General features: G+C 43.1%; 1 protein-coding gene across 2 annotated transcripts in view; it reads left to right on the top strand.

The window, feature by feature from the left end:
* AGBL1 (AGBL carboxypeptidase 1) overlaps window positions 1-25,755 on the top strand; it is an 840,069-nt gene that overhangs the window by 144,820 nt on the left and 669,494 nt on the right. For both annotated transcript variants that reach the window (XM_058736653.1, XM_058736652.1), the window contains exons 7-14: window positions 3,275-3,483; window positions 11,441-11,606; window positions 12,551-12,618; window positions 18,081-18,197; window positions 19,309-19,889; window positions 21,404-21,487; window positions 21,721-21,807; window positions 24,892-25,040. In XM_058736653.1, coding sequence (XP_058592636.1) covers window positions 3,275-3,483; window positions 11,441-11,606; window positions 12,551-12,618; window positions 18,081-18,197; window positions 19,309-19,889; window positions 21,404-21,487; window positions 21,721-21,807; window positions 24,892-25,040 — 1,461 coding nt within the window. The remainder of the gene's footprint in view (window positions 1-3,274; window positions 3,484-11,440; window positions 11,607-12,550; window positions 12,619-18,080; window positions 18,198-19,308; window positions 19,890-21,403; window positions 21,488-21,720; window positions 21,808-24,891; window positions 25,041-25,755) is intronic.

Below are 25,755 nucleotides of genomic sequence, written 5' to 3'. Positions count from 1 at the left end.
GGCAGAAGTAGTAGAATATAAGAGGGTGAATTAGAGGGAAGGTCAAGGTTGAGTTCATGGATTTGCCAAAAGAAAACTGGCCAGAGAAGACATTCAACAGGATGGAGACAGGGCACTGAGAGTGCCTTTGAGATGGGGTGGGAGTGAGGAGTGAGATATTAAACTCAAATCTCCTCTCTGTCCAACCTACCCCCAAACTCCTAGAAGTTTAAGATAAACCAATCTACTTGAGAAATCTTAAAAAAAATTGAGCAGGAATTTTTTTCCCAAGGAAATCTTAGTAGAAAGTCCTTTATATAAACAGACTTAAGTGCAGCTGATCTGTTTTGAAGAGGGTCGGGGGACCTGGAGCCCTCTCCTGCCCTGAACCCTGCATTCACCCAAAACATTTTCTCATGGCTATTTGGCCCCTAGAGAAGCACTGTTTCCCTCTCAGATCTTCTAGAACTCCTGCATATCACTGATCTCGGTGACCCTCATTTCAGTCTTAGCTCTTCTCCACATTTGCTCTTCCTCAGTTTGCTGAGGGTTTTTGAGGCATATTGACTTTTGCAAAACTCTGCAAGCCATTCTTAGAGAAAGATTGACTGAGGTGGGGTCAGCGGGGAAGGAGGTGTAGCCATTTTTGATGTTAGTAAACATGGCAGCTTGTTGAGGATTAACGGGAAATCATGAATAAAATCATTAGGATTTGATAAGGGATTTTTCTCTGAGACAATTAAAGATTTTTTCCCCATTATCCCTGCCCCCTACCCCTCCAAAGAGTAGGGGATGAAGGTCATTAAGATAACACATTATTAGTCTCATACCCTTAAAATAGATAAAAGACAGAAGACCTTAACCTCTCTGTGCCCACGGGGCCTCTGTCCACTGTGTTTGCTATTCTGGCATCTTTCCAGCGGGTGATACTTTAATACCTCCTACTTAATCCTCGATTTTCTTTTAAACGTCAGATATTGGATAGGCTGGAACCTCATTCAGGCAGTAAAGAACTCTGGTGCTTTGTGGCTGCAACCAGCGAAGGAGAGAAATACGGTTGATGCAAAAGAATAATTCATTAAAGGAGGTAATGACAGCAATTTAAACCTTCTGCAAACACATCACCTGGCAAACAAAGCTCATCACCCTCAGTTCAGGGTCATGGCTCAATGAAATGTTGTAAAAGTGAAAAAACAAAAAAATTAAACAAACAAACGAACAAACAACAATGATCCCAACTGTACAAATGGCTCAAAAATCTCAGTGGGGCTCAGTGAAGCCTGACAACTTAGAATTTGACAAACTCACAGAAAGCAACAAGAACAACAAAAGAATTTCTTTAATATTATGAGAAAACCCCTCTGGAATAAAGCCCTGAGTTTTTGTGTTATTTTTTCACTTATGTGTACTTACATGGTCTTAGGGAAAAAATCTGACTTTGAGCTGAAATTTGCTTCTCCAATTACGGCTCAGGGGATCTGTCTCACACACCCTCGGCCAGAAGCCTATATTGTCTCATAAACCAGCATGAACTGTGGGGGTAATGGAGAAATGTGGTAATGAGAGCAGGGCTGCAAGATTTGGGCATTTGTGCTGAGAGTCGGCCGGTAATAGCCTCCCAATGCACCTTGTCCACACAAGCAGAGATGACCAGACATCTCTGGGGTATATGTGGGCTGGGACACATTTGTCCACCAAGCCAGTAGCCCGAGGAGGTTCAGCTGGAAAGGGGCATATGTTAAGTGTTGAGACAGGATTCTTGGACTCCTTTTCCTCTGTGTTTCTTCAAGGAGAATTTAAAGTATCTCTTGGGAAAATTAGGACTTTGTGCACTTACCCTCTAGGGTGTGTCTCATGGGAGGCCTCCACCAGGATCATTCAGTCAACAAAGAGAAATTGTGTAGACGTGAAGGGAACCAGAAAAGCACTCTATTATGTTCCCCATCAGATGTAAGAAAACCCCATACCACATCCTGCTGAGTGGGCTTCCCACCCCTGTCTTAACATTGTTAGTGCCCGGATGTCCGTTTCCACATAGAGTCCATTCTCTTGTTGAATAGTCTTGACTATGAGGAATTCCTTTCTTTTTTTTTTTTTTTTTTTTGGGACAGAGAGAGACAGAGCCTGAACGGGGGAGGGGCAGAGAGAGAGGGAGACACAGAATCGGAAACAGGCTCCAGGCTCCGAGCCATCAGCCCAGAGCCTGACGCGGGGCTCGAACTCACGGACCGCGAAATCGTGACCTGGCTGAAGACGGACGCTTAACCGACTGCGCCACCCAGGTGCCCCAGGAATTCCTTTCTTGGACTGAGCCAGACCTTGATTATCCATAAGCTGGCTTCTGTGCTCTTTAGGAAAAACACAATATAGCTGTTACACATGATAGCCTTTCAGATATCATGTCTCATTCAGGGTCTTCTTCCAAGACTAAATCTTATAATTTGCTCAACCCAATGACAATACCCTAAGTCCACTGAGATTTAAGAAAAGAAGAATGGAAATCTGGTGGAAATGTCTCTGTCTCTCCCTCATTCATCCCACCCCCCTAACTATTACAGTTTTTTTCTGAACTTTTAAAGAATAAGTTACAGACTTTCACATATTCCTATTGTGAATTTCCTAAGCACAGGATTTTCTTTTACATAGCCACAGTTTACCAAAATCTAATGTACATCGATACAATACTTCTAATTTATAGACCTTATTCAAATTTTACCAAATGCATCTCTAATGCCTTTTGGAGCAAAAGAAAAAAAATTATTTCTAGCCTAGGATCTAAATTATAATTCTACATTGTACCTACATATTATATAAATACTTTAGCCGAATTCCTTCGTTCCTTCGTTCGTTCCTTCGTTCGTTCCTTCGTTCGTTCCTTCCTTCGTTCCTTCCTTCCTTCCTTCCTTCCTGTTTCTCTCTTTATTTCTCTTTTCTTTGTCTTTTCCCTTCCTTTTTTTTTTCCTTTCATGACCTTGACATTTTTGAAGAGTATAGATCAGATCACTAGTAGCATGCCCCTCATTTTGGGTTTGCTGGTTTTCCTCATGGTTAAATTCAGGCTATACATTTTGGGCAGAAACACCATAGAAATGATGCTGTGTTTTTCTCAGCACAACACACATGGTGATGTCCATGTTGATCACTCAATGAAGGTGACATCTGCCAGTTTTCTCCAGTGGAAAGTTATTATTAGTCCCTTTATAATAAGAATCTTGCGGGAGGTACATCGGGGCATCCTCAGGCAGGTGCAGCCAGGAGAATCTGTCATTGACATCACCTTTCCCATTGGTTTCAGAGTCTAACAGCCGCAGGGCTGTGAACAGAGGCTACGTCACCAGCTTGCTCAGGCTGCATCAGGACTGGCACGGCCATGACACAGCCAATACCTATGTGCTGATCCGCCGGACGCTTCTGCTCTGCCTCAAGCACATTGCCAACCTCCGGTCTGGCAGGGAGGCCTTCCTGGCAGCTCAGGGCATGGAGATCCTCTTCAGCACCACACAGGTAATTAACCCTGGGAACACCTCTGCAGTTGGATGATATCTGGATGGTTCCTGCTGAACAGAGCTGTGAGAACCTCAGTACGTTTCTTACTGTCTGCTATGGGCAGAGGTTCTGGATTCAAAACCTCATGCATTTGTTCACTCTTGTGCTGATCGATTCATTCATTCAATACATGTTTATTGGCAGGGCGCCTGGGTGGCCCAGTTGGTTAAGTGACTGACTTCAGCTTAGGTCATGATCTCATGGTTCATGGGTTCAAGCCCTGCTTTGGGCTCTGTGCTGACGGCTCAGAGCCTGGAGCCTGCTTCAGATTCTGTGTCTCCCTCTCTCTGCCCCTCCCCAGCTCATGCTCTGTCTCTCTCTCTCTCAAAAATAAATAAACATTACAAAATTAAAAATAAATAAAAATAAATTTAAAAAATACATGTTTATTGGCTACACACTGTGTGGTGCAGTGGTTCACAGTATTCACTATAAAGCTAGTACCTGGGTTCAGGTCCCAGCCCAGGCACTTACAGCTGTGAAACCTTGGAGGAGTCACCCAACCTTTCTGGGTCTCAAGTTTCTTCTTTTCCAAAAAGATGGAAATAACAAAATCTAGGTTATTGCACAGCCTAAGTATATTAATGTGGAAATGTCTTCCGTTTAATGGAGTGCTTGCCATGACTTGGCTGCTCTAGGAATGTGAGCAGTGATTGGAATAATTAGAGTAGTGGAATCTGGACATGAATATGACAGGCAAGACCCCTGATCTGGTGGAGTAAACATTCTAGCGGGAAAGTCAGATAATAAGGAAGCAAAGAATTCAACGAGGAAGAGAATTTCTTATTGCTCTGTGACATCATTAAAGTCAGGCTGTCTGCAGTGACGCCCATAGGTGGAGGGAGAACGTGTTCTGTGAGAGAGGTCAAGTTCTTCTCTGAGCAGGTGACACCTAAGCTGAGACCTGAATTACTGAAAAAGGCTGTCAGGCCAAGTTCAAGAGGAAAAGCATCCTGGGCCAGACTGAGCACCTGCAAGGGCCGTTACTTGTCCGCACCCCAGTGGAATATGTGGTTTAAGGTTTCCGGGATTTCAACCCTAACAACAGATTCCTTAATTGCACTTGATTAGGACTAATTTAAACACCATAATATGAGCTATGTACACCCTCTCTATCGAGGATGTGGACGCCTTCCAAATATCCATCGTCTGCTCACTCCCCTTCACCTGGGGCCACGGCAGCCGTGCTCCACAGGCACCATGCTCCCTGCTGTCTTCATGTTAACTTGTCTCTACAGCCCTTTCCTCAGTCTCATTGCTCCCCTCTGGACACCCTTCACTTTTTCTCTACCTGTGTACATGAGGCAATGAGGCAGTCGACGACAGTACTGTTTTCCAAAAACGGCATCTGTAGACTTTTCCTATTAAAAACAAATAATAGCGTCTCCCCCCACATCCGACTCTGAACAATCACATAATGTTGGGCTGCAAACCAATATCTAATTTTCTGTCAGCTATCACCTGTGGGTTCTTGCCATCATTCCAGATTTCAGAGCCTCTCAGTCATGAAATAGCTGCATCGAACATTCCGTTTCTCTGGATGAAGCAGTGTTTTGAATGTTTCTAAGCTTCGCCATACTTTGTAAGCTTGTGTCGCCCAAATCTCTAGTGAAACACCCTCCCCCACTGCTGATGCCCAGAAGCTCTCTCACACCAGCAATTCATGTGCTCCAGCCGGTTCCTCTGCCCTCTGCCTTATTGGCTGCTTCTCTGTGTTAAGAAGAATTAAAATGGCAAAAAAGGAAGAAAACAGTGATCCCTGAATTACATGTCTGTTAGAGGAAGAGGGTGGAGATAGTAGAAAGGGAAGTACAAGCATTAAAGGGTCTGTGAGGCTAGAAGCAGGATGTATATAAAATATATACATCTATCCATCTATCTATCTTCTATCTATCTATCTATCTATCAATCATCTATGTATCTATGTATCTATTTCCTATCTATCTATCTATCTATCTATCATCTATCTATGTATCTATATATTTCCTATCTATCTATCATCTATGTATGTATCTATGTATCTATTTTCTATCTATCTATCTATCTATCTATCTATCTATCTATCTATGTCATGTTTGGTGTTTCTCTGGTGTGATAGACTAATGCCTGTGTTCCCTCAAATCCATATGCTGAAACCCTACTCCCCAGAGTAATGGTTTGGGAAGGCAGGGCCTTTGGGAGGGGATGAGGTGATGAGGGTGCAGTCTCTATGAGCAGAATGAGCACTATAAGAGGAGCCCCAGAGAGCTCCCTGGTCCCTGCTCCATGTAAGGACACAGTGAGAATATGGCCATCTGTGAACGAGGAAGCAGGTTCTCAGCAGACAGGGAACCTGATGGTGCCTTCAACCTGGACTTCCAGCCCCCAGAACTGTGAGAAAGAAATGTGTTTGTTCATCAGCCACTCGGTCTGTGGTGTCCTGCTGGATCTGCCTGAGCAGACCGAGACAGCTGCCCTCTGCCCTGTGGGCCTCTCTCTTTGGCTGATCTTCATCTGTAATGTGAGTCCCTGTAAATCATGAGTGCAACTACAACAGCTTTTAATGAGTTTTTAGAGTCATTCTGGGGAATTGTCACACCCAAGAGTGGTGCGGGAACCTCCCTGTAGGAGTCTCCTGGGGGCTGCTATAACAAAGCACCACAAACTGAGCAGCTCAAATAGCAGAGATTGACTTTCTCCCAGCCCTGGAGGCCAGAAGTCCAAAATCAAGATGGCGCCAGGGTGGTTCCTTCCGGGGCCATGAGGGGGAACCTGCCCCAGGTGCTCTCCTAGATTCTGTTGGTCACAGCAGTCCTGGTGACCCTTGGCTTGTAGAAGCGTCACCTCATCTCTGCCTCTGTCTTCACAAGACATTCTCCCTATGTGCTTGTCTGTGTCCAAATGTCCCTTTTTATAAGGACACCAGTCATACAGGACTAGGGCCCACCATAATAACCTCATTTTAGTTTTTTTCCTTTCATCTTTTTTACAAGTATTTATTTGAATTCCAGTTGGTTAACATCAAGTGTAATATTAGTTTCAGGTGTACAGTATAGTGATTCAACACCTCCGTGCATCACCCGCTGCTCATCACAAGTGCACTCCTTAATCCCCATCATCTGTTTCCCCCATACCTCTACCCACCTCCCCTCAGGTACCAGCCGTGTGTTCTCTGTAAAAAGTCTGTTTCTGCAAGGAGGGTTTTAAAGTAGTCTCTCAGCAGGTCAGTGAAGACCTCAACTGTTCAGGAAACAAATTCACACCAACCCTCCAGCCTCCATTTTTTGCTGGGAATGGATGCAGGATGTGAGCAGAGGCTGAACTTGCACTGTATTCGAGGCTGCCCTAGCCTGTGGAGCCTCCAGCACCTGGGCTGGGTGTTGTGAGCATAGATGCCATCGTAGCTGTGCTGGTTTGAGCTGCCTGTCAGTCTTCTCCCCCATCTGCCAGAGAAGGTATTGGAGTCACCGGATTGCCAACGAGGGAACCTTGGATCTAGTGTATCATTTCAGTGGTTATTTGCAAATTATAATGATGATGATGATGATGATGATGATGATGATGCTGGTATGCCAATAATTGTGAAAGACAAGAGAGATATGAAGGAGGAGGAAGGGAGGGAGGGAGGGGGGAGGAGGAAGGGGAGGAAAAGAGGAGGGAAGAACTTTCTAGACCATGAAAAGAAATTCAGATTTTATTTCCATCAGGTTTGAAGCAGGGGCGTGACCTGATATAATTTATGCTTTTTTTTTTAAATTTTAATTATAAAATTTGTACAACATCAAGTTGACCATGCTGGGCATTTTAAAGTGTATCGTTCAGTACTGTTAAGTGCATCCACACTGTTGTATAACCAATCTCTAGAACTCTTTTCATCTTGCGAAACTGAAACTCTATACCCATTAAACTGATTTACGATCTTAAAGGGCCATTCTGGCTGCTGTTTGGACAGGAGAGTATCTGAGGGCACAGGAGGAAGGAGGGAGTGGTGGGAGGGCAAGGTGGGGGTTAGACCATGGGAGCTCGGGCAGAGATGCTGATGGCTTTGGCTGGTAAAAGGAGAGCTGGAAATTAGACCTGGGACTCCTGGACTTTTCCACTAAAGTGTCTCATTTTCTTATGGTGAGGGTTATCACTAGGGCTCTGCACTGGGATCTTCTTTCAGATTCTTAAGAGATTTTAAGAGTGTAATGATGCCTGCTAACATCCTGCTAGCCAGCACTTACTGAGTGCTTAGTATTGGGCGGACACTTTGCCTATTTTAACTCAAATTCACACACGTCCTTATGAGAGAGGCTCTGTTATGATCTCTGCTGTATAGACGAAGCTGCAGCTCACAGAGGCGTAGTAACTTGCCCCGGTGATGCAGTTAGTGATCATCAGCCCAAGATCTGAATTTTTGGGATGCTTTTGCCCCAGGGTCTGAGCTGTGTGCTATACAGTAGTCCCCCCTTATCCTGGGGGGTACATTCCAAGACCCCCAGCAGATGCCCAAAACCACAGGTAGCACTGACCATGCATTCGCTGTTTTTTCCTGAACTTTCGTGTCTATGATGAAGTTTAATTTGTAAATTAGGCACATCAAGAGATTAACAACAATGATTGAATAGATCACTTATAGCAATATACTGTTATAAAAATTATGTGAATGTGGTCTCTCTCTCAAAATATCTTATTCTTCTTGTGATGACGTGAGGTGATACAATGCCCACATGAGGAGATGAAGGGAGGCATTGGGATGTAGCGTTAGGCTATCGGCCTTCTGGTGATACCTCGGAGGAGCGTCATCTGCTTCCAGGCTATGGTTGACTGTGGGCAAATGAGATCTGGGAAAAGCAAAACCGTGGATGAGGAGGAGCTCTGTCTCTTGCCTGTGTGTCACAGAAGCAGTGTATGTATGTATGTATGTATGTATGTATGTATGTATGTAATATAATTTATTGTCAAATTGGCTAACATGCAGTGTTTACAGTGTGCTCTTGGTATTAGGGGTAGATTCCTGTGGTTCCTTGCTTACATACAACACCCAGTGCTCGTCTCAACAAGTGCCCTCCTCAATGCCCACCACCCATTTTCTCCTCTCCTCTACCCCCTGCATCAACCCTCAGTTTGTTCTCTGTATTTAAGAGTCTCTTATGGTTTGGGGCGCCTGGGTGGCTCAGTTGGTTAAGCGTCCGACTTCGGCTCAGGTCACGATCTCGCGGTATGTGAGTTCGAGCCCCGCATCGGGCTCTGTGCTGACTGCTCAGAGCCTGGAGCCCATTTCGGATTCTGTGTCTCTCTCTCTCTCTGACCCTCCCCCGTTCATGCTCTGTCTCTCTCTATCTCAAAAATAAATAAATGTTAAAAAAAAAAATTAAAAAAAAAAATAACAAGAGTCTCTTATGGTTTGCCCCCCTCCCTCTCTGTTTGTAACTATTTTTTCCCCTTCCCTTCCCCCATGGTCTTCTGTAAAGTTCCTCAAGTTCCACACATGAGTGAAAACATATGGTATCTGTCTTTCTCTGACTGACTTATTTACTTAGCCTAATACCCTCCAGTTTCATCCATGTTGTTTCAAATGGCAGGATTTCATTCTTTCTCATTGCCAAGTAGTATTCCATTGTGTATATTAACCACATCTTCTTTATCCATTTATCAGATAAAGATGGCCATTTAGGCTCTTTCCATAATTTGGCTATTGTTGAAAGCACTGCTATAAACATTGGGGTACATGTGCCCCTATGAATCAGCACTCCTATATCCTTTGGATCAATTCCTAGTAGTGCTATTGCTGAGGTCGTAGGGTAGTTCTATTTTTAATTTTTTTGTGGAACCTCCACACTGTTTTCCAGAGTGGCTACACCAGTTTGCATTCCCACCAACAGTGCAAGAAGGGATGCCCATTTCTCCACATCCTCGTCAGCATCTGTTGTTTCCTGAGTTGTTAATTTTAGCCAGAAGCAGTGTATTTATTATTCCAATGCTAATTCAGAGATGTTAACTGTGAATTGAATATGTAAGGCACTGTCATATTTCATCATCTTTTCCAGGTAGCAGGTGTATTATTGGAAGTGATGGGAAAAGTGAGCCAAAAATGTTCACCTTTGCCCCAATTCTAAGCCATTTGTTTCCAGGGATCCTATTTCTTGGGCTCTTGTCATCTCTGATACACAGCATAAGTGCCCTGCAGCTGCAGGAGCCTGAGGAAGTGCCTCCTTACATTTTGCATCCTGGGTGCCTCCCTCACTTTACCGTAGTCCTGGCCCTGTCACAGTACCCTTCCCTTAACACTAGGGAAACGTTGGCAGATGGATCTAGGCATTTCTGTTACTTTGGAACCATGGATTATTTTAAAATTCATAAACATTTTCCTGAAAACTGTGTCTACTAAAGCACTTACCATCCACCTAATTTAGGTAGTGATTCACTATAACCCCAATGCCTTGGTTTCTGTTGATTTTAATCTCCTCTCCCCCAAATTCATGGCCCGACCTGTTAGGACAGGTGAACCTGCCTCCATCCTTTTTCTCACTTTTCACCTGCACCATCCTATGCAAAGTAAAACATGTTATCACATTCACCAGTAACAATACTAACGACAATCACAGACATAACCACTTTCCAAAATGCTGGTGGTTTTGACTGAGTTCCTTGGCTTGTCCTTTGCTCTGTACCTACTGAAAACTAAGCTCAGAACATCATCCATGATGGGTCACCTACCTCCCCTCTCTTCCTCTTCCATGCTCAGTTCTCTCTTTTTCTGATACTAATACTTTTCACCAAGCCCTTTGGCCAGTGCCAGGGATGAAATGGCCTCAAGTATTTTATTTCCCATGGAGAGTGTTTTCAGGACAACTGATGGGTATCATTTGAGCATGTGGAAGGGGAAATAGCATTCTTGATCATGTTACAACATTCCTATTTTGAAAGTTGACTTACATTTTTATATTAGGGAATCATTGGGACAGTTTGAACTCATGGCATAAAAACATATATATATATATATATATGGAGCTACCTGTAATGTGGGCCCGGGGATACCAGCGCATGACATCATCACAGACAGTCACCCTGCCCTGTGGCAGGTGCTCAGCATCCTCCATGGATACTGCTATGACTTATTGGCTCTAGACCTTACTTGGAACCCCTTAGGAATATCAAATTGGAGGCTCACACTTGTCAACTTTCCGTACTAAGTCAGTAGACAAAGCATTTACCAAGAGCCTCAAGAAAATGGCATGTTTTTGCCAAAGAGTTCCCGAACTACTCCCAACACTCTCTCTCAATTTAGTAAACTTGTTTTTGCATTTTTCAAAGTGTCTGAAAAGAAGGGTCTTGTCATGTTCCATCAGCATCAAAATGTTCCATCTGCAAACCCAATTTTCCTTTGCTTTGGGTAGGTACCAAGAGATCAACACTGTGGGCTCTGAGAACAGGCATGTTATTTAATTTAGGTACTTGGGATTCACTTAGCCTTTTTTTTTCTGATTTCATATTTTAGCTTTTCCTTTATAGTTTTCTATTCAGATAAAAACTGAAGGAGAAAAGTAAGACTTCCATCAATTTGGCTACTCATTCTCTAATTTAGCCAATAATTCACAATGACACTCAGATGGTTGAGAAGATGCTCATCTCCTCTCCCCCTGGCTACCCTGGACAATGCTTCCCTTAGACACAGCATCCCTTGAAAGACTTTTTAAGTCTATTTTCGGACTAAATTCCTTCCAGTAACATATGAGCTGTGAAAAAGAAATAAAAATGCAGATTATACCCTAGACCAAAGCCGATTCTACGTTAGACAAAATGCTACATTTGAATGTTCAAGTCAGGCATTCTACGGTAAGGATGTTTACTGTCCATTGGGGCCATGTGTCATTCACTGCCCCAAATACTGACAGGATAAGGGAACCCTGTATAAGGTGTCAGCGTCTGATACAGTCTCCTCTTCATTCAGAACTGCCTGGATGACAGAAGCTTGGAACCCGTCGTCTCCGTCGTAGTTCAGATCCTGAGACAGTGCTACCCAAAGAGCCCACTTCCCTTGGTCACAGCCACCAGTGCCTACGCCTTCCCAGTCCCTGGGAGCATCCCTTCCGAACCTCTGTGTGTTCTAACTGAAGGTAATGTCAGTGGGTAATGGTGAGCTTTCTGATGTGTTTGGCATGTTGGAAATATTTCAGAGGGATGTGGATGAAAGTAGGATCAGTTCTTTTAGAACCCAACTGTAAATGTCCATAATCTAATTAAAGAAATGTATAAAAAAGCAAGCTTTTCATATACAGAATGAACAAATACTAAAGTCACTTATTTTGTTCCTAATTATGAACTGTTGCCACTTTGCCTGGTGGCTATTGAGTGCCTGTACAGTCATTTCAGCTAATTTAAAAAAAAACATACATATTCACAATTCCACAATTGAGTCTCTTGACTGTACTGACTGGTTCTGGAATGCATTTGCCTTAAGGATGAACTTGGAATAAAACTTGTGCTATTTACAAAATAGCTAGTCCATTAAATGTCTGAATGTGTGATTATTCAATCTCCGTGAAGATTCCACTGTCACTGCCCTCCTTTCATGGAACAGATTTTCCATTGGCATCATCTTGCTACAACAGCGCTGGATGCTTTCTGTGGCCTTTTGTTGTAAATAAGTACCTTCTTATCAAAATTAGGGAGTCAGTGAAGGTGCTCAGTTATAGCAAATTTTGCCTATATGTGATCTGTAAACGTTGGCAATGCTGTTTGCATAACTTCGTGTAAACTGTGTGTGTGTGGCGGGGGGGGGGGGGGCGGGGAACACCAGAATGGTATTTGGATGTCATTTTATTCTGCAGTCATTTTGCATTCAATGTGGGGCAATTTAGACTTCATGCTATAGTGCTCCATGTGTCTGTGTGTATACAAGTTGCATGTACTAATAAGTATTAGAGTGTGTTGGGATATTGTGCTCTTCATCATGAGCCCCTTGTTTATGAAAAAGGGAGTACTAGCCACTGTGTGGTGGGAATCCAAATCCAAGGCATAAGGGAAGCCTCATCTGTTTGATCTCTTTTTCTCCACCCAGAGGATTTTGAAGATGACGCTGATGAAGAAGTGGATAAAGATTCAGACTCTGAAGAGGTGAAAGACCAAGTAGGTGCACCAGCCCTCACTTTTAGTGATCTCCATGTTCACATCTTCCGAGGGAGATATCACTCTCTATGTCCAGCTGAGACCAGTGTAAAATTTTTTAGGTGTATTTATTTATTTTGAGAGAGACAAGTGTGAGTGGGGGAGGGAAGGACGGAGGGACAGAGAGAAACATGCACAGAGCACAGAGCCCAATGTGGGGCCTGAGCCCAAGAAACTGTGAGATCATGACCTGAGCCAAACCGAGAGTCAGACGCTTAACTGACTGAGCCACCCAGATGCCCTGAGACCAGTATACATTTTAAGGACTCACTTCTGTACTTCCACTCCAGTGCCTGGCTACAGTGATTGCTCAGTAAATGACGGCTGTGCTTGTTGATTTTCATCCCAGTGGGTCCCATACAAAATCTCATTGTAAAGTCAGAGGCTGTCCATTAACAAGGCGGTAATATTCCGTCCGGATGAGCTTTAGATAGGCCCTTAGTGCTTCGGGTTCGTATATGTAATTCGTGTGAGTGACATTCAGGGAACGAGACCATGGAAGATTTTCCTAGGAAACTTCTTCTGGTAGATCTCCCCTATTGCCACAAGTCACTCTTCGTAGGTACCCACTCTGCTGAGGACCACTGTGTTGTACACTTCCATTTACCTTGGAGTCTATGTGAAGTGCTCACTTGAGTTGCATAATGTACACCTTGGTTAGCAGGGGGGTGGTGCCCTTTGGTCTTTATCCCCAAAAGACCCATGATATACAGCAGAGGTTAGCAAACTTTCTGTAAAAGATCAGGCTGTAATTGGTTTAGGCTTTGTGGATATGCAGCCTCTATCACAACTACTCAACTTTGCTGTTATAGCACAAAACCAACTATAGAAAATATGTAAATGGCAGGGCATGGCTGTGTTCCAGTAAAACATCTATTGACAAGAAACAGGCAATGGGACATAGTTTCCTGACTGCATTTCTAGAAAAGGGTGTCTACGCTTTAGCACTCTTGTCCTTTTGACAGGATAATTCTTTGGTGTGGGGGATTATCTTACATAGTAGGATGTTTCATAGTGTCCTGGCTTCTACCCACTAGATGCCAGTAGCACTTACCCTCGGTTTCCCCCTCCTCCCCAAGTCATGAGCCAAGAATGTCACTAGGAATTGTCAAGTGTCCTTTAGGGGACAATATCACTCTAGAATAATGATAACTTATCTATGAGTTATAATTCTGTTTCCATTTCTTTTGGCAGACATGGACTTGACAAACCCCTTCAAATTATAGTTCCTTAATTTTGTCATCTGTAAAATAAGAATGAGAAGTAAATGTTACTTTTTATAATGTTTGTGGAGGTGAAACCTGAATTTACCACCTATTTATTTATCTATCTACCATCCATCCAACCATCCATCCATCCATCCATCCATCCATCCATCTCCCCTTTTCCTTCCCTCCCTTCTTTCTTCCTTACCCTCTTACCTACCTATCTAGAGAAAAAGAGACTTTTGAGTTCTCTATCATAAGACGGTAGCAGCCGACTCAGAGGGACTGTCTGCCCTCTCAGTCTCTAGGTTAAGACTGCTATTGACCTTCCAGTGTTCTCAGGGTTTTGTTGATAAATGGAATCATTTCTGAAGTCATCAGTAGTAAATTGAATCTTTGCTGTGGCTTGGCAGTAGTGGCCTATTGAGTGCTCACTGTATTATTTGAATAATACTGTGCTGCAGTGATCATTCATCAATGCCACTTTCTCCTACCCTCTTACTTGCCCTTTGATGACTGAAGGTCTGATGCCGAGTGTCAATCGCCTCTTGTATCTGATGTGGAAAGACCAGCTGTATGCCAGTGCCTAACTTCATACAGCATGGGACAGAGAGCATTCAGATAGTCTCTTTTCCCCCACACTGCAGGTGATAGTGGGTTGGGTGGAATGAAACCAAAACAAATAAACACATCCATCTGGGAGAGAAGCTCAAGACAAATGGGTGAGGGCCTGGAAACTATTTATCAAAAGCCTTCGAGCCAAGAAGATGAGAAGTCAGTGTGTGAGCATGAGTTGTAGAGAAATGGGGCACCTCAGAATCAGGGCTTGATTCTGGGGTGTTGCCAGAGTAAAGGAATTAGTGCTCCAGCAAACTGATTTTCCCTGGTGAACTCAGGAGCATTTGCTGCAAGGAATGTGGGCAAGAAACCAGGAGTATTTGTTTCTGGTCATAGATCCAACCCAGTCCTTTAACTGATGGCCTTTTCATTTGAAAATAAAATTGGGATCAGATATTTATAAAGGATGATTAAAAGGAAATTTTGTCTTAAAGTGTCTTGAGAATGGAAAGTTGGGTGCTGTTCTTTGAAAACTTTCAAAGTCAGCATAAGAAAACAGAAACAAGTAGAGACCAGATGTTGGTCATGTTTTGTCGTTGTTGTTGTTTTCCTTCACAAATACAACTGTTAGATTTGGACAAACACTGAAGAAGAGGATAAACAGACTGAATTCAAGCTCTCCTCTCCTTTGCTCTGTCTTTCCTTCCTTTTTAGTTTTTTTTTTTTTTTTCCCCTTGGATATGATCCATGTGTGAGGCAGCAGGCTGGTTCCCAGGGATGGTAATATGATACAAAAGCAAACAAGACATTGATTTTTATCTTCAAAGAGTACATAGTCTAGTGAACTTGGAGATTGTCCCTACCAGAATTCAAATCACCATCTTGGAAGGGGCGGTGAACTCAAGTGTAAGGCTGGGGAAAGTCACTAATATCTGAAAGTTTCAGTCTGAGGAAGAAGGGCCAGAAAGCATTATCTGGATTAGATGGGTACCAGAATTCTAAATGACAAAGCCTTTCTGGGTTGCTGTAAAGACACAGAAGCAGGCCCATCCCTGAATAAGTATAAATTGTATTTATAAGAAATACAGAAGAGAGGAGAACCCACCTGAGTGGCTGGAGATTCAGAGACTGAGATAAAAACCTTTGGGGACCAGATATGGTCTCTGTTACAACTTTGCTGTTATACTGAGAAACCGACCATAGACAATATATTAAAAAATGGGTGTGACTGTGTTACAATAAAACTTTATTTACAAAAATAGACAGTGGGTTATAGTTAGCCAACTCTTGCTCTAAAGCTAAGTAGGTCACATAGCCACATGTAGAATGCATTAGGTTGCAGCTCATGGGATACACAATACTCCTCACTCTAGACATACCAACCTTACTCGCTGGTGGGGAAACCCTTCCCAGTACCAGATTGCATTTCTTTTTTCAAAATTTATTTTTTGTTTAATTTACATCCAAATTAGTTAGCATATGGTGTAACAGTGATTTCAGGAGTAAATTCCTTAATGCCCCTTACCCATTTAGACCATCCCCCCATACACACAACCCCTCCAGCAACCCTCAGTTTGTTCTCCATATTTATGAGTCTCTTATGCTTTGTCCCACTCCCTGTTTTTGTATTATTTTTGCTTCCCTTCCCTTATGTTCATCTGTTTTGTATCTTAAATTCCTCATATGAATAAAGTCATATGATACTTGTCTTTCTCTGACTAATTTCACTTAGCGTAATACCCTCCAGTTCCATCCATGTAGTTGTAATGGCAAGATTTCCTTCTTTTTAATTGCTGGGTAATACTCCATCGCACATATATATATATATATATATACCACATCTTCTTTACCCATTCATCTGTCGATGGACATGAGGGCTCTTTCCATACTTTGGCTATTGTCGATAGCGCTGCTATAAACATGGGGGTGCGTGTGCCCCTTCAAAACAGCACATACCAGATTGCATTTCTACTGATACCACCCTGGGGCATGGCTGAGGCTGCACAGAAGAGGATGCAGGCAAGCAGGAACTGATAGATAAAGCTGGAAAGGACAAGAATAGTGGGATCTTCATTACCGGGCTGAGGAATTTGGGCCTGGTGTGCACTGTATCTGAAAATACCATGAAATCAACATCATGAGGTCTTTTTTTTTTTTTTTTTTTTTAATTTAAAGTTTGGAGGAGGGGCACCTGGGTGGCTCAGTCTGTTAAGACTCCAATTCTTGATTTTGGCTCAGGTCATGATCTCATGGTTGTGAGAGTGAGCCCCATGTTGGGTTCCACAGTGAGTGTAGAGCCCGCTTGGGGTTCTTTCTCTCTCCCTCTCTCTCTGCCCCTCCCCTGCTCACACACACACTCTGTCTCTCTCAAAATAAATAAATAAACATTAAAAAATGAAGTTTGGGGGAAAATTCCAGAAGATGGACAGAATATTGCATTTTCTCTCCCTCCCCCCAACCCTGGATCAGTAATATAAACATTTATTGTGTTTATTTATTTGCTTTAAAGAAGAATAATCCAGGCTTTCAGAGCTGCCAGGTTTTTCCTTAATTAACCAAATATTCTCCTAATACATAGGGTAGGTTTCTCTTCCCTATCTTATTAGGGAAACTTGGTTCAGGAGAGACATGGAAAGATGAGGAGACTGGACTGGTTGATTCCTGGTGTCCTTTCTCTGTAAGATTTTATAGCCTTTGGAAAATACAGACGATTTGGGAGGAGAGTCACCATCACCATTAAACTATTATGAAATGATGATCTAGAAATAAAAATGAAGGCTCTAGGATTATTCAGCCCAGTGAAGGAAAGACTGGTGGTGGTCGGGTAGATGTAAATGTACAACAGGGTAAAGTGCAGCAGGAGGTGACAAACCCCTCTCTGGGTCTGGAAGGCCCTGCCTAGTGCCTCTTTCTCCAGTGTTGACACCTGCGATCTTCCTCCTATTCTCTGTGCTCCAACCACCTTCTTTCTGAAAGGCAATGTCAGCTGTTCCTTCTGCTGGTAATTTCTTCCCCAAGGCTTTGTACAGTTGGCTCTTCTAGCTAAAATGTCACCTCCTCAGTGAGGCGGTCTCTGATCACCCAGTCTAAACTGCTTCCCACCGATCCTCTTTGCATGGCATTTACCACCGTTGGAAGTTACGTTCTTCATTTGTTTTCTGTCTTCGTTCTCTCACTCGAAGGCAGATTCCATGGGAACATCGACTTTTGTCTGTTCCATTATCACTAACTCTTCAGTACCTACAGTGGTACCTGCTCATAGTAGGTGCAAATTAAACAGTTTTGAATGACACAGATGATGGAAGGACAGGTACAGTGATTAACAATTATGTTGATGGTGGTGGTGAGATACAAAATTCTTTTATATTGTGCTTTACTGTTTACAGGGTTCATCTCATTTTATATAAATTAGTTATTCATGGTAAGGGCTGACAAATCCTGAGATGGATGCTTAGAAAAGTTGTGTACCTTCTTTCTTTTCATTGAAAAAATACCACCCACCATCTTAGATTCTCCTTCTCATAGGCTAGCACTATAATTTGGAGGCAAGGAAACCATGTCCCAAGATTTTGAAAGATCACATGTGTAGCTTGTCTCGATGCTTCTCAGGGTGGCTGTCTTGACTTTCACATGTATATATTTTTGGATATTCCTTTGTAGGATGATGATTTGGAAACAGATGTGAACAAGCTGAATTCCAAACCTGGTCTTGATCGACCCGAGGAGGAACTGATGCAGTACGAGGCAATGTGTCTTGAGCTCTCCTGCAGCTTCGAGGTAGGGCATATGCCGTGGGTCTGCTCCACGGTGATGCATGATGGGTTTTTTGCAGAACCTGGGAGGCCTAGCAGGAGATCTCCAGATGGAAAGCATTGTTCATCATTAGCAATCTGCTTCTGAGGTCTTTCTGAGAAAGAAGCAGAAATCCAAGCAAAATGTGAAAAAGGTAGCTGGGCTGGATGCATGCAAGTCTCCTGCAATCTGACCCGTGGAACCTAGGATGAAAGAAGTGCGGGGGTACACATCGCTGCCTATGATCCACCGTGGGGTTGGGGCAGGGCAAACTGACTTGCCCTCACGTTCTAAGAACACAAGTGAAAATTCTTGGTGATTTAGTTGTTCCCCTACAAAGAGGGTAAGTTGTACTAGATGGCTTTCTGAAGGTGGTTAGTCTGATTCCAGTGTTTTCTGTTAGTAGAAAGAAATTGAGAACCTCACACCTGATGATACAGTGGCTACTTGCTGCTCCTACTACTATTGCTGTCGTCACGATTTTAGACCTGCCTTTGGATCTCTGTTATTTTCTTATGACCCTTGATATATCATGAATTTGCCCCACCCAAGGGTACCAGCTAAGTCACATGTAGAAGGGAGTCTGTGTATTCTGTTTTACTTCAGAAAGCTGAAGGGCATCAGTAGGTAGAAATTTCAGGGAAGGGAAATTTCATTTGGGTATAAGGAAGACTTTTTTTTAAAAAACAATCAGAATGATCCCCAAATGAGAGGCACTGCCTTGGGCTGTAGTGAAAACCCTGTTAATGAGTTTGTTTAACCAGGCTGTGACTTTTTGGGGGTGTTGCAAAGGGCATTTGTGTGATGTATAGAATTGTGCTAGACCCACCCAATGCTCCTTCCAAACATGAGTTTCTATGATTCTACCATTTATTTGACTGTTGAAGCTTAGCCTTTTCTTGTTTGACCTTGAAAAAAGCTTCCCAATTCATAGGATTTATGCTAAAACAACAACAACAACAACAACAACAACAACAACAACAACACAACAAGATTTACACTTAACTCTGTGCTCAGAGAGTGAGGATTGGGGTCAAATTGTATTTTCTACCAGGAAGGTAACACTGACATATTCTTTTCCATTTTAAACCCGAAGGAACTCAAGTCTCAATCTGGAGATGATTTGAAGTTCGAAGAGACTCAGTATGCCAATCATCACCACATTCCAACTGTCGCCTCCCCAAAGTGGCATGGTTTGAATAAGGACCAAAGTTCTTGGAAGCAAGGAAGAGAAGACATGGTCCAGACTTCCCTTCTGAGCAAGGTGAAGATGGGGAGGTCCACCATGCATCCAGCCTCCAGAAAAGGACCTGGGATGAACCCATGCCAAAACACGCAATCCGATGGATTTGGGATAGATGATTCTGGAAAAGAAACCCCTGACATTCAAGCTTCCCTCAAACAGGATGCTTGGGACATAGATGTTATTTCCTGCCCAATGATTAGTGCCTCCTTTTCCAATTCTGCTAGGCCTAGAGAAACTGCTGAAGTAATAGATAAGCTTCTGCAGACACATCCCAAGCCTGTCCCCTTCCATGACCCCTGTCTCTATATGGCCAAAGCAAGAAGAACCAGATCTGTGGCCGACTTCAAGACGATGGCATTTCCTGACCTCTGGGGACATCGTCCACCACCCTCTGCCCAGTCGATGTTGGAACGCAAATGTGGAGTCCAAAGGTGATGGCGCTGCTGATTTGGAAGCTATATTTTTTCTCTTCTTTAATATTTTTATAGGCAGAGTGTTTGGTACAGATATTTCAACTGTCTGTAGGAAAGTGAGAATCAGTCAGGAGCATGTTAAAATCCTTTGGGAAGCTCTTGCCAAACACAGAAGCTTGCCTCCCTACCGGACATTTCAGAAGTAAGCGTGGGGTAGTGGCAGGCATGTGTTGCCAGAAAAGAATTCCTTCAATGATTCCAATGTAACCCCTTACCCCATAACCATTGCAGACCATGATGGGGAAAGATAACCCAGTTTCTTCAAATACTGGGATCAGTCCCCAGGAAGGTTCTCAGAAAAAACAAATGTGGATTAATTGGGGTATATTTTTTTAAATTCACTACAAATTGGTGTCTGATCTCATTGATGAAAGGAGATGGTGTGCCCCTATCTCACAGTCCCAACCTTAAAAACCTGACTTGGGTTAGAATAGTTCGGCATCACTGAGGATTGTAAGGAAAGACCGCATTCTGCAGGGAAGAAACTTTCGGTGATGGCTTATTCCCAGAATGTTGGAAAGGAAGCTTTGCCTTTGGATAAGCAGAGTGAGATTAGAACGAAAATTGATAAACCAAGGAAAATTATTTTCCCTGGGGAAAAAACCCAACGACATTGATTATGCATGCACGAAGTCAATGGAGCTGAGTGTGCATACCAGAAAGTTTCATTAACTTGTTTTCCATTTCATCAGCAAATTGATGGTGGATCCCAAGAGCTGCTCACACTTGGGTTCCTGCTGATGTCTCTGACTTTACCCCCTGCACGTTATCTGCCAAGCTCAAGTTCCTGAGAGATGCACCACAGAGGCTGGCCCAATAACACCTCCCCCTTTGACAGAACATCTTCCCCTTGAGTCCAGGCCTCATGCCTATCTCCCCTCACCTTCCCACTCCACCCAGAATACCTGGATTGGAAATTCAAGGAGGGAATCTGAAAGTTCCTTTGGGCTTCCTTCTGTCCTCTTACTTAAACCTCCTGAATATGGGTGTTTCTCATAAAACTGACCTTAGTTTTCTAGAGCTGACAGAACCCAAGGAGTAGAAATGACTCAAGAGTTCAAAGGCTTACTGAATCCTCCCAGGCCTTGAGGGTACTAACAGTCAACAATCCTAAAGTCTCCCTCAAAGTTGTCTCACTACAAAGGGCCCTCTGATACCATCAGAAACCTTCAGAGCCCATTAGTTCAAATGCCCTTGAAAAAATTCTTCAAGTCCTGAATCCTCCAACTAAAATCTGCTTCCTACATTCCTACTGCTCAATGTAGTTTCATTTTTTTTTTTTTTGATACACAAGAAAAGGAAGGACAGGCAGTGCTTTTTCCACTCTTTCAGCCCCATGTTGGGGAATTATTAAATTTTTCTTTCATAATTCTCTGATGACTCCCAAAACCCTTCCCAGATGACTGTAGGATAAATGGGGTAGGGAATGAGGGCCAACCAACGCTTAAAATGTTTCCAATTTTCCTTTCCAGGATCAAGATATTTGAGGATGTCCGGAGGCTCATCCAGCCAACTGATATTATAAATAAAGTCGTCTTCAGTTTAGATGAGCCTTGGTAGGTGGTCTTGAGCGTCAGTGGAATGTGGAGGGTGGGGGTGGAGTATGGAATATCCTCTTGATGACATGAGAATAAGAGTGTTTTATGTTAGTAATCCATCCCTTCTACTAAAAACATGATGAAAATTTATGTTGAAGATCTGTAAGAAAAACCTTATCTCTAAGAAATGTCAGGCTATGCCCAAGAATAGCAGTAACGCATGTGTTCACATGTTTTCTATTTCATTACAGGCCTTTGCAAGACACTGCTTCCGATTGCTTGCGGTTCTACTCCAAGTTTGAGTCAGGAAATCTTCGCAAAGCCATCCAAGTGCGTGAGTAAGTAAGGAAACCCACAAAGGTAGCTGCTGGCAGCTTAAGAGAGCGGGTTGTGTCTCTCGTCCCTACTCTCAGTACAGCGGCCTCACACTGGTAGTGTGAAATCAGCCATGGTGGGAGTGTTTATACCCTGAGGACTGGCAAACACTACAAGTGGAAGTTTTCCTGGGAGTCTGTTGTTAAACATTTACCAGTGCACCACTAGGGGGCTCACTAGCCAATGTCATAGCAAGGTGGAGACTAGAGGTGAAAATTGCCAATACACCTATGTTCAAGATCATGGCTCCATACTTGGGCGTGGGAGTCCTTTGAATGGGATGTTTGTACTTAGGCTGATGCTAGGGCTGGTTCTGTTAACTCGGAAGTGTACATGGGCTCCCCTAGTCCTGTACCTTTTCATGTCTGTTGTTCCTACAGCTGTGTGCATAGGTGGCAAGAACATTGGGCTCCCCATGGAGAAGTTCACTATCCTTAGTTCAAGGGCATATTTAGTGCCATGCTTCTTTGCCAGAAACTCTCAATGAGTTCTTGTTAATAGACAAGTATTTCAGGGGCACCTGGGTGGTTCAGTGGATTGAGTGTCCAATTTCAGCTCAGGTAGGATCTCATGGTTTGTGAGTTTGTGCCCTGTATTGGGCTTGCTCCTGTCAGCGCGGAGCCCGCATCAGATCCCGTATCCTCTTCTCTTTGCTCCTCCTCTGCTCATGCTCTGTTGCAAAAATAAACATTAAAAAAAAAAAAAAAAAAGGAAAAGTATTTCACAGGCAAGGAAAGCCTAGGGCTGCACAAACTAAAAGAGGGGGGAAACAAAACATAGATTTCCAGTGCAGAAGAGACTGCTATGTTATAATTCTTTCCTCTACACCAGTGTGAACTATATTTTTCATTGCCAGAATCAGGATATACAATCCATATTCTATGTGTAAACTCCTGAAAACAACAGTTAGAACAGTTAAGGGGGTGGTCGTCACAGACTCTGGGATCTGACTGCCAGGGGCAGCCTCACCCCTTTCCAACCAGGAGACTTTGAGCAATTACCTAACCAACTCCATGCTTTTCTTTCCTGACCCAGAAAATGGGGACAGTAAGAGCACCCACATTATAGTGATGTATTTGAGACTTAACTAAAAACACATCAAGCTCTTAGAATAGTACCTGGCACATGGTAAGCCCTCAGTCAGCATTAGCTTATCTTCAGAGATGGGTATTCACTATAGCTAGAGCATAGAACTTAGTATAGTCTGGCCTGTTTTGTATCTATCTGAGGGTATGTATATATATATATATGTATTTTATATATATAATTTATTTTATTTTTAGAAAGGGAAAGAGAGCAGGGAAGAGGTAGAGAGAGAGGGAGAGAGAGAATCCAAAGCAGGCTCCACACTGTCAGTGCAGAGCCCAATGGGGGGCTCAAACCCATGAACCATGAGATCATGACCTGAGCTGAAGTCAGACACTTAACAAGCTGAGTCACCCAGGCACCCCTACCTGAGGAGTCATTTTTGAAGTTTTTCTGTTTTTTGGGGGGCAGGCGAGCGGTGATCCTTTTTTGTTTGTTTTGTGCATGAACTGTTTCAAGGAAGCCCAACATATAAGACAAATATAAGTTGAGCTACTTTGGCTGAAGAAGAGAAAGGCAATTATGTTGAGATTCCTTCTCCACCTTCTCTTTTCATTACCAGCTCAGCTTCTAACTTCTTGCTATAGTGCCAGCTTTTATTACTCGTTTTCTCTATATGTCATATTTAAGGGATCCAGGAGAGAAAACCTAATCCGGGGTCTCATAGTGGTACAGTGGTCAGTCCATGATGTGCCTGTGTTGCTGATCTTTCTCTCCATATACCATATATCTGCCTTTGGCTGGAGTGTGCAATCCTAAACTGATTAGTTTTGGTCAGGGTAACAGAGTCAAATGACAGAAAACAAACCTACTTCTAGGCAAGGACTTTTTATGACGAGTTTTTGGAAAGGATTGTGGGCATAGCAGACAATTTGAGGGTCATCATCTTTCCAAATTTGTCCTCATGAATGTCACTCAGTAGATTATGCTTCATTCATTGTATGGCGGGCTGGATGGTTTGGTTCGATTGAGATGCTTAGAAGGACAGCATGGGCAGTGGACCTGTATCAGATAGCCCTACTTTTATGCATTCTGCAAAGCCCCACCCCTCTACAAATCTCACTGCAAATGCCAGGGGTCAGGGCTCCAGAGCAGCAGAGTATGAACATATCAGGGCAAAAACATCACCCCTTCTAGAAGAGAAACTCAAAGAACATGCCAAGGGGATGGAATGATACTATTTTGGAAAATGAACTGTACCGGTAAGAATGCTGAAGTCCAAGCTGCATTGTTAATTTTGTTGCTAAAGTGCAAAAAAAAATGATTCCCCTTGCAGATAGTGACTGAGAGGGGCCACACAAGAGTCTCCTGGGGGCACTGGAAATGGCCTGTATCTTGATCTGGGTAATTGTCAAGCAAGAGTGTCCAGATGAATTTGTTTAAATTCACTGATTCTTACACTTAAAACTTGTGCTGTTCACTGCATGTAAGTTAAATCAGTTAAAAAGGGACAAAATGAACACACAACTCCTGCCTTCCTAGTCTAATTCACGTTTGTTGCTTTGCCGGGGGTTTACATCAACTCTCCGCTTGATCTTTAAGAACAGCACTGCGAATTTAGACACTATTTCCATTTTCCATATGAGGAGACTGAGGCTCAAAAGTAATGTGTAGCATCAAATAATAATGACATATCCAACCAGATGTGATTGAATTTTCTCTGGGGTATCATGCACTTGCATTCTTTCCTACTGGAGAGAAAATCCATTACAGTTTAATAAAAAGATATGCTACAGTTGTATAATTGATTCTCTTAATACCACAAGCCTGCTCTCCTCTCCCCAAATTTCTATAGCCAGTGTGTCCGATATTGTGAGGTAAGTATGATCGTTGTAACTTACTGGCCAGCTGAGATCCTGGGTCTTAGATCTGTCATCTAGAATCTGACGTTTGTAGGCTCTTCAGTGTTGGAAGTTACCTCAAAGACTCCTAGCCCTCCAGTCTTGCTTCTGACTTTGCAGGCTGGAATATGACTTGCTGGTCAATGCTGATGTGAATAGCAGCCAACATCAACAGTGGTTCTACTTCAAGGTGAGCGGCATGAGAGCTGCTGTTCCGTACCGCTTCAACATCATCAACTGTGAGAAGCCCAACAGCCAGTTTAATTACGGTATGAGCTCTTGGGGAACAGAGGTCTTCTGGCTAACACCAGGAATGATGCCCCTCTGGTTGTTTGGATTATTACTGGAAGCTCTCTTTGGGTTCCCAAAGGGTTTGAAGTTGGGCTGAATGTTTTGGTCCCAGATGTGGCAAGGTGGTGGCCAACTTATGGCAAACCACCACCATGGAAGGCAGTCTGGAAGTTCCACTCTGCTGTGGCATGTTAACGCCATACACAACATTCCACCCCTTCCTGACTGCCTTGCCCCACCTTGAACTTTTTGAGGTCGATGAGCACTCTCATTTATTCCTTCTCTCCATTGCCTAAATCCTACAGTAGCAAATATACTGACCTATTTGCCCCAGACAGGAAAACAGTGCAATCCAATTGGACAACGCTGATTTAAACTCCAAGAAAACATGGGGAAAGTTCAAATTCTACTGAATACCTGTGGCCATTTTGGAGAAGAGATTTAAGGGACAAATTGACTAGCAGCCCACATTTATTTTGAACATTTCCAGGAATGGAAAATTATGCGTGTTAGTGCTAGGTCATATCCTAATTTATTGAGTGGCTTTGAGTAAGGAATAAATGTTCCCATACCTCTATGTCTGCACACAGGTTACCGCCTCTATTTTGTACTGACTAAATACACTCTTTTAAATAGAAAGAGAAAATATGAACCTCAACTCTTGCATTTGCTCTGTATGGTTGCTGTAACAAA

Source organism: Neofelis nebulosa, chromosome 7, assembly GCF_028018385.1.
Source record: "Neofelis nebulosa isolate mNeoNeb1 chromosome 7, mNeoNeb1.pri, whole genome shotgun sequence".
In the NCBI taxonomy this organism is placed as follows: Eukaryota; Metazoa; Chordata; class Mammalia; order Carnivora; family Felidae; genus Neofelis; species Neofelis nebulosa.
This window is presented reverse-complemented; position numbering and strand designations above follow the sequence as displayed.